The sequence below is a fragment of the Saccostrea cucullata genome, unplaced genomic scaffold (assembly GCF_032062105.1).
Source record: "Saccostrea cucullata isolate Sc308-1 unplaced genomic scaffold, CSIRO_AGI_Scuc_v1 ctg23851, whole genome shotgun sequence".
Taxonomy (NCBI): Eukaryota; Metazoa; Mollusca; class Bivalvia; order Ostreida; family Ostreidae; genus Saccostrea; species Saccostrea cuccullata.
In genome coordinates this window covers 1-9,657 of record NW_026930048.1, presented here as the reverse complement: position 1 = coordinate 9,657, position 9,657 = coordinate 1, and the positions used below count along the sequence as shown (strand labels likewise).

At 29.6% G+C, this 9,657-nt stretch overlaps 1 protein-coding gene across 1 annotated transcript; it reads left to right on the top strand.

Moving 5' to 3' along the window:
- The first annotated feature begins 4,883 nt into the window (after positions 1–4,883).
- On the top strand, positions 4,884–7,051 carry LOC134282780 (uncharacterized). The gene is made up of 8 exons (XM_062765174.1): positions 4,884–4,975; positions 5,087–5,177; positions 5,330–5,558; positions 5,679–5,786; positions 6,000–6,222; positions 6,357–6,448; positions 6,561–6,602; positions 6,717–7,051. Exons 2-8 carry the CDS (start codon positions 5,103–5,105, stop codon positions 6,812–6,814), a joined length of 867 nt encoding a protein of 288 aa, XP_062621158.1. The 5' UTR covers positions 4,884–4,975; positions 5,087–5,102; the 3' UTR covers positions 6,815–7,051.
- The last annotated feature ends 2,606 nt before the right edge of the window (positions 7,052–9,657 follow it).

Sequence of the window (9,657 nt, the reverse complement as noted above, 5' to 3'; positions counted from 1 at the left end):
ACGGAAAACGCAACAGAAAGCGGAACGAAACGAAACGGAATTTTTTAAGGAGGAACCAAAAAAAAAAAAAAAAAAATCCCACCATTAACTAAATAAAACATTTTTTTTATTTGAGGATGTATGGAATGCTATATACAACAGCCAACTGCTTACTGCCAACTGCTAACTGCTTAATTACTGCCAACTGTCAGCTGCATGGTTACTGCCAACTGCCACATGTGCATATTTGAATAAATCTTCATATTTATTTTGATATATTCATGAGATTTAAAAAAAAAATACGCGGATCCAGGATTTTTTTTTCCAAGAGGGACACCCGGGTAAAAAAAAAAAAAAACCAAGAGATTTCTTGACAAGAAAAAAAGTTAACTCAGTTGAATTCCTAAACGTGAAAAATTATTTTGGCGGGGAAGGGGGGTCTCGATCATGCTTTAATTAATTAAGTCTATGAGATTTTACAATTAAATACGTATTCGCGTTTTAGGGGGGGGGGTGCAAGGTCCCTTTTATTTTATGCAATATATACATAAATTTCATTTGGTTTAGTTTGTACATTAAATACCTTTACAGATTTCAAAGGGAAGGTCCGGACCCCCCCCCCCCCCCCCCCCTCTGTGTATATAAAACATAACTTATTTTGTAAAAACAAAGAGATGTAAATCTTTGAGAAAAATGTTCAAAGGTTCAACATTAACGGGAAATTGAAATTTATTTTTTAAAATAACTCCCCTGTAAATCAACAACAAATCCTTTTTTTTTCAGTTTTTATCCTTTCCAAAGATTTTGTTGTCTCATGTAGGGGGGGATTAAAAACTGGAAAATAGTCATTTTATAAGATAACAAATAAAAAAATATATAATTTATCAATCTCATGTTTATATGTTGAATTTTTTATTAAAACATACGATGAGATTAAGGAGTCATTTATCCATACTCATTAGTATTTAAAGATCTGATAATACGAGTATGTTCAGTCTGATTTCAATTGATAAAATCTACCCCTTATTAAAGGAGTTATACATAAGAGCAATTAACTTTTTGTCAATGGTTTTTAGAATAAGTACGTAAAACTGACCTTGTAACACCCCCCCCCCCCCGAAAATGCGGATCTGTATTAAGTTAATATAAGTACTGGAAAAAATATAACATTTTAAAAAATTGTGTAGAATATATAATATACTATAGCTTGAAATTGAATACTAGTAGCTGCAATAATGTAGCCCTCTCCGATTTCTTTATCTGATGTTTTCTGGGGAGGAAAAAAATCGGAGAGGGCTACATTATTGCAGCTAGAATACTAGTACTATTCGTTATATCTCAATATGCATAGGCGTCAGAACCGGGAGGGGAGCGGGATCTGGGTCCCACCCCTACTTTTTTTGCAAAGATAGACATAGGCATTTTATGAGGGTTTATGTTTTTTGTTGGTTCAGCCCTACACCCCCCCCCCCCTCCACACACACACACACACACACACACACACACTTTCAATTAGCCTTCGATCCCACTTTCAATTTTCTTTCGACGCCAATGATATGTTTCATCCAACAATTTCAAATTTTCAGAAGTTCAAAATTTCAACTTTGTGGTTCTGAAGATGTACACCTGCATGTATAACTGATCAATTTTTAAACTGCAAATCATTATATTTAATTTTATTTGTTCTATCACAATTTGTACGTTATTTGTAAATTACTAAGTATCCAATATAATTTGAAAAGTGTCTAATGTAAATGCAAGTTATGTCAATGATCACGTGTAATTCGTAATTAAACTCGCAATTTTTCAATTTATGAAATATAAATATTGTACTTTAATGATTTATATGTACAGCATGTACAGTGACTCGAAAGAAAGCATACTATGCGTTATTTACGATGGAAAGGTAATAACACAATTAATCTGACAAATATAAATGTATTGATGCAGGATTATCCGCTAAATTTTATCTTTGTCCGGATTTAATTAATGATTGGTAAACTCCATCTCCATTTTGGCTAATGTCAACGTTGTAAATTTTACTCGCGCACTGTAGAACTAGTAAGTAAGTAAGTAAGTAAGTAAGTAAGTAAGTAAGTAAATATTTTATTATAGTGACATGTGTGTAATATAAACAAGTAAATACAATATAAACGTATATACATCACACCCGGCCCATTGGACCTATATGTCACTTTAATATCTGTACAGTATTACTTAATCCTTTAAAGATAGCGCGCATGATGGACATTTATTAATTTGATTTATATATATATTTTTGTCTTAGTGAAAAACATGAATTTAAAAACTTGGCTGTTTGTCTCTGATAATTTTTCATTAAAATGTTTAAATTTTCAAATGGAGCTATATTTCTATTTAAATTAACATTATGAAAAAAAGTTTCTCTGATATTTTCGTAGGTTTTACAATGAAATAAGAAATGTTTTTCGTCCTCTACTGATTCTAGTACTAACTAATGAAATTGAGAAAACAATTTCAAAACTTCAACAATATCACAAAAAATCATACATATTACTGAACCCCCTTAACATAATTTAATTTAAATAATTGAAAATGTATATTTTCATAACTTATAGTTGCGCAAACAATCTCTTAAACATAAATATATTCTAAGAGTTATCTTTCTTTGCATGTTTGAGATAATAGAAAAAAATAAAACCAAAAAGATTTTTATTTTTTAAATGTAATAAAAATAAATAAATCCATTAGAAGATACATGATTAGTTATGTTAGTATATTAAATGCCTTCTACTTTAACGAAGACGAATTTTCTTTCAAAATTTCATGATAAAATGTTGTGTACGAAGTTCGGTGCTGAAAAAATGCATATTACACGTAGATTTGCTATTTTTTTTTGTTTTGTTTTATTACTCGTTGATCCCTTTTTATATTTTTTGATAATGACAAACAGAGGTAATTAACTATTAACTATGAATAAGAGCATAGAACAACCGTAAAAAATATACTAAGAATTAATAAAGAAAAAAAGAAATTTAAGAATTTTTAAAAGAAAGAAAACGAATAAGTAAATTTGATAACCATTACACGGCTAATTTTGCCACGTATGTGTAACATATGGTTGTACACACCACATTTCAGTTACTTTTAAGCCACAAATCAGGCACCTTTTAGGCACCATTTCACTATTCTCTCACTCACCTTTTCTTTAACCCGTTAGTCACCTTCCTGTTCAATGGTTTTTTCATCCACTTTCATTGGACTATGATTCAAATTTAAGTATATTAAGAATTTCAGTACAAAATATTTTAGGAGGTCACAAACATTTATGGAAGTTAAATCACACATGTATTTTATTTAGTAAAAAAAATCAAGGCATATATCAGCAATCAAAATCGAAGAATTATATTAATATCATAAATAAAAATATCTGTTTTGAACCACACTCGACTCTGCATACATCTTCTACGATATTATTATTATTGGGACGCGACAAAAATACAAAATTCTCCTTGTTTCAGTCCTTGACCTTCAAGATGACCGGATTTCTGATGTCTGAAGTGCAGTGTTTCTTTTTTTTAATGAGAAGTTTGGATCTTAGACAAGATTAAATGACTAATTCTAAAAAATAACTAACACACAATTAAGAAAAATATGCAGACTGCATGGTAAAAAGATATCAATACTGATTAAAACAATATCTAAAACCAATGCATTCCTTTTCTCAAAAGCAAGGACAATTTAATAAATTGGAATTAAGTCTTTCAGCCAATCTGTAGAAATTAAGCAGATTAAAAATTAGCATTTATTTTAGAATAATATAACTTTTTACACAAATAATTAAGAGTCATTCTCTGTGAAAAAAAAATTACACAGAATGTTGAAAAATGACTCATAAAAGATGAAAACTATTAAAATATGTAATATAAACAGTTATAAGATTTAAAAATTTAGCAATGACTAATTTGCATTGGTTATTTTTTAAACATGCAAATCTGAACCATTTCAAAGATAGAGTATTGAAGCAGACATAAAGAGCAGACATATGTGTACGTGCATTTCCTAATTGCTTTGACGCACTTTGATATGCAAGTAAATCTAAAACCTTGAATGGGTGTGAGCTTATCAGGTTACATTTAAAATATTTCCTGTGCGCTTAATTTAAAAAGTAGACAATTGCAATGCATAACCTATCTTGTTTCAACTTACACAGATTTTGATACTTTAGAAACATATTAATATGAAATATGATCTCGATCAAAAAGGAAGAGGTCATAATGACTCAGTAGAGTATTTAAAAAGTGAAACAAAACGGTATCTTCTTTTTGTGCATATTGGTAAAGTATTAATTTTCTTTGAAGCACAGGAGTTATTATATCAATATAGCGTAATTAAAAAAAAATATTTATAATGACTGAGACAGAGTAAATTTACATTGATCCCAATTTATACCAATTTTGGCATTTGTTTTGCAATAATTCAGAGCAGTGTGATGCATTTTAGCGGAAATTAAAAAAAGTATAATAAAAATACCATCCGTATTCTTTTTTCCTTGCAATGACATAATTGAGAAATAAGAAAACGGGCTAAATATGAAAAATAAAAACGTGAACTTGCAGTTCCATATTCTATATAAGCTATCGAAACAAAAATATGTTTTTATTAATATCTTGAACAAACAAGACAGGTGTTTTTTCAAACTGAGCATGCAACTTAAAATGAATCACTTCGAGAGAAGACGTGAATACACGCTGAGGTAGACTGGTGCGATTAACGGTTTTTAAAGGTATAGTCCCATCCTTCTGTCTTTTATACGGGTAGCTAGATTGAATTTATATTTAAATGGTGAGATAATGGGAATACCCGACAAGCTACAGGTTGACACATTTTGCTTGCTACCAGATATATATGTACTTGGTTTATATAGCCTACCTTGCAATAAAGATCAGTCAGTCAAATAAAATCAACCTAACCACAAAACCACAATTTTTGTTCGGATACATTTAGTGGTTGCATAGTAAGATTGCATTTAACTGTTAGATTATTAATAATTAATTAATGCATATTCTGTTATTTATTAGAAACATTTAAATGCCTTGCACTAATAACTCCTTTACTTTTTTTACAGGTATTTTTTTCTTGCCATGAAAACTATGGAATTGCAACTCAAATTAGTCCATACTACTTGGATTGCATTTTTATTCTTTTCTGCACCAACGGTAAGATTACAAGCATTGGAATTTTACGAGCATCTCGTGAAACCTTTTTTCTACAGCAACTTAGAAAAATAAGTCTTCATTTGTAATTAGTAACATTGAATTGATATAAGCGCTGAAGTTTATTTAAGTAGCATTTCATCTATCATTTTCAGACAAATGCAGATTTACCTGATGCATCTAAAGGATGTAAAGAATCAATTAAGGAAACTGCAGTTCTTGTAGAATATTGTCCAACAACAGAACAGGCATGGAAAGAGGCAGCGTCAAGGAAAGGATGCAATACTATCAGCCACTCTTGTTCCTCATTTGAATATCACTGTGTAATAAATGCATGGAAGAATGAAACAATAGAAGTCTGTGCACCGAGGAAAAATATCATTGGTAAGAGAAGTATCATGATACCAGTTGATTTTTGTCATTTATTTTTCCAATTAAGAATTGCATTTACTCTCTTTTTTATTTAAATACATGTTTAACTCTATTGTAACTGACTTTTAACAGGAAAAGTATGCACAGAGTACAGTTTTGGTGGATCCGTAATACAGCGCAACTCAGATGCAAAATGCAAAGAATGTCCAGTCTTTTATTTCTCTAACGAGAGTTATAAATGTACGTAATAATTTGAACATTAAAAACATATGTATGAATGTATCATGATAAGATAAGTTAAAAAAATCGCTTCTAAGTTTTACGCTAATACGTGAATGTTTCTTGTTTTTGCTTTTAAATCGCAAAACTCCATGTCTGCACGTAATATCAATATAAGATGCTTTAGGTGTTACGTTAAAAACTCACTACCTGTTATTTCTTTTCTATGTGTAGATCCTGAGTGCTATAATTTAGTGTACAAGTCTCGTAAAACAAACAGACCAATAGTTTCAACAAGTACGTCCACTCTGAAAAATACGGCTGTATCAGACAACAAAGAATCCATTACTCCCTCTAGACAGGAACTGGTGTCAACTGATCCGGATTCAGCTCCCTCCAGACAGGAAGGGTTATCCACTGACCCGGATTCAGAATCAGATCTCAATGTCAAAATACTGTAATTATCGTTTATTTTCTAGAAAGTAAATTACATTTCTCAAATATGCCTTTCTTAATCTATAAATAAAGCATACATTAAACCAAATTTTTAGAACATCAAGCTTATGAATATTTCTAAATTTAATATTGTAGCATCCCAATCTGCATCGGAATTGCCAGCGTAATAGCTGTTATTCTCATATGTGCTGTCCATCGTTCAAGAAAAGAATGTTCCATTATAAGAGGTATGTGCTGTTTGATTTTTTAGAATCACAATCATTTTGGAAAACTTGAATTCATGCATGAAAACATTAAAAATGCAGTTGTTTTGAATAGGTTAATTTTGTGTACTTATAGATATCATTTCACGGATATGCACGTTTAGGACAAAACAAAAACGTAAGATTATTATTTATTTAATAATACCATTAGTATATGAATTATTACTTTTATTGACTCTTTGAAAGACATATCGGTACATGCAATTACCTAATTCTGTTTTTCTTCTTCCAGAAACCAGCTTGAATGAAAATACCAATACTCACATTGAGAGCACACCTTTAAACGAAGGAACAACAGACCACTGTTCGGTAAATATCGAACCATCATGACGATAGAGGAGAAAATAATATTTGATCCTGAGAAAAACTACCACTTGATGACGCAAAAATACGTCATTTATATAATGGTTTATGCATTCATCTGTTACAGACTGAAAAAATGGCAGCTAATGTTTTTGTTATGTATACACGTACTGTTTTATATTGATACTTTTTTTATTTTATTACATTTTATTACATTTGATTTGTGGAATGTGCCAAACTTTAATCAATAAAGATACACCTTTTTGAGAATGGTCTTTCTCACACTGGAGTATATCAGATCCTATGATCCCATGATTGCTGATTTATCAAGTGCATCGATATCTCATCATCAATTTGATTGAAGGGTTTAAAACCATCGGTTCAAGTTTAATCTTTTGTTTGAATTTTTGACAAATATGGATAAATACAATTTCTGATTTAAAAAAAATGTTTAGATATTCTTTCACACTGTCGTTTTTACACATATTTCAAATAATAGGGAATCTTTGAATACTAGGCTTTTAACAGTTAAAAGTTTCTTTTAAATAGTGTGAACTATCCCTATCAAATTTGCAATGTGTCTTTAAGTCAAACAAATATCTTTAGTGATAATTTTTTTTTTATTTTGGCAAACAAAATATTGGTAAATCCTTGTCGCCAAGGTACCCATTTTTGATGCTCATCATCTTATTATTTTGTCATTAAAGAAGATATGCCCATTTGTTTATAAAACAGAGATTGGTTTCTGAAAATTTCGAATATTTCAGTGAATATTTCTTTGAGGTCCTTAACGAGTTTTTCAGCTGCTTAAAAGAAGAGTTTAATTTCTCTCTAGTATACTGATTCTTTAAAGCAGTGTCTCGAAAATTCCTTGTTTTCAGCTCCACACTATAAGACTATGTGATTAGAAGTGGACACATAATCTGATATCAATTCATTAAAGATTTAATGATGAGAGAAAGCCAAGCTTATACTGACATAATTTCTACATGTATGTTGTATGTCACAGAATTCAGGGCATTATTTATTATGGTAGTCCGATCCTCAGGTTTATAAAATTAGCAGTAAAGTAATCAAAAATAGTCATAAAAGTATCATTAAATCCACAAAGTTATGTAAATTTATCCACAGTATTTCTTGAAAATCAAAAATTAAAGTTAATCATATTATATAGGGAAAATTGTCAAATCTCCAATATTTTTGCAGAAAAGGCGAATTGATGTATCAGCAAAAAAATTTCTAGTTGCAATTTGATCAACAAATATATTTTATGTTAAAAAACGATATGTATCCAGAAAAATTGTTATGATTTTTTTACTCATTTGCTATTTTTTGACGTATTCTCGACATGTATTCTATAATACATTGTGTAAAAGACTTTTGCTATCATTCCAAGCTTAAGACACCGCAAATTACTTTTGATTTCATATCATGCTAATAAGCATTGGTATCTAAGGCTGGATTCAAGGAAATCTTATTTCTCAAAAACTGCAGTGTGTTAATTTTTCCCCCTTTTATAGGGTACAAATGTCGACTTTTATAAGATCTTTTGTAAGACTTCCCAAAACCTTGAATCTAATAAAGATGAATAAAATAAAAATTCATTTCCAAGCTTCATTTTGATGCATTTCAAATGAAATATTATTTTTTGGAGTTATCCTTCCTGGCTGAGGATCGGATATCCTTAAACACACCTCGTATGTAACTAAGCTACCAGTAATTTGAATTATCATACCTAAATTGGATTCCATACAATTGCAAGCTATGATACAAAAAAGGTTTCAATAAATGTTCAACGAAGACTATTCCAAAAATCCTCACTAAAATTTTACATGGAAGGAAAAATAGATTGTATAGCAATATATTTGAGTTGTTGTTGTTTTTTTTATAAGATATTCATGCTTAAAAATTCCTTACATTTCTCATGCTATCAATTAACAGTGATAAATTAAAAGTTCAGGCTCTTTGACATCATATGATTTTTTTTTTTCAAAATATGGAACTCGTAATTTTACAATTTTTGTTTTTGTTTATGATAACAAAATAAAATAATAATAATAATAATAATTTTTTTAATAATAATTTTTTTTTGTTTTTTAATAATAATAATAATAATGATGATGATGATGATGAAAAAAAAAAAATAAAAAAAGTAAAATAAATAAAACATTCTGTACTAGTAGTTGTAGACAAGGGTACTTTGAAACTGATTTTAAAATATTTCTGACAAAATCCAAATTCCAATATTTACAAGTTGTGCTTCGTGATAAGCAGACATATTTCGTATGAACCATATTATATTTCAAAAACGTATACATGAGAAGAAGATAACATTAAGAATGTATATGCAATAACAGTAGATTATTTTACTTCATATGATGACTTTTAATATCTCAGTGGAATTTAGAAAGAAGATACATGTACCACGAAGCTGTCACTCGTTTGTTTCAAATTTGGATAATTTACTAGATAAATAATTTAATGGTACACTGTAACCTGTGACAAAAACTCAATTTTGTAAACGTGATACAATTTACTGTTCTATTTTCAACTTTTTTTTTATTTTTGTATCACCAGTACCAGCATATATGATATGTGTCTCCTAGTGGATTTGATACGTAAGAGCATACTAGTACCCTATAGCAATGTACCATCAATTTCTAAAGCGATTTGAGCTATTAGTAATACAGATTTATGAAACTGCAATCTTGTTTTAGGTCACCATTTTTCAAGCTTGATATACCACTATGACACCTGATCCCAACACTGATGTTTTTCAGGTCCTTATTTGCTCTGTTCCAGATCTGTATTGTGTAAATGGACTTTTGACTTGATTTGATAAACATATATGTTATTTTTATATTTTCATT

Excerpts from the sequence above, each read along its gene's own strand:
- LOC134282780 (XM_062765174.1), top strand. The coding sequence starts at position 5,103 with ATGAAAACTATGGAATTGCAACTCAAATTAGTCCATACTACTTGGATT. Across the intron at positions 5,178-5,329 it reads TATTCTTTTCTGCACCAACG|ACAAATGCAGATTTACCTGA; the intron begins GTAAGATTACAA and ends TATCATTTTCAG. Across the intron at positions 6,449-6,560 it reads AGAATGTTCCATTATAAGAG|ATATCATTTCACGGATATGC; the intron begins GTATGTGCTGTT and ends GTGTACTTATAG.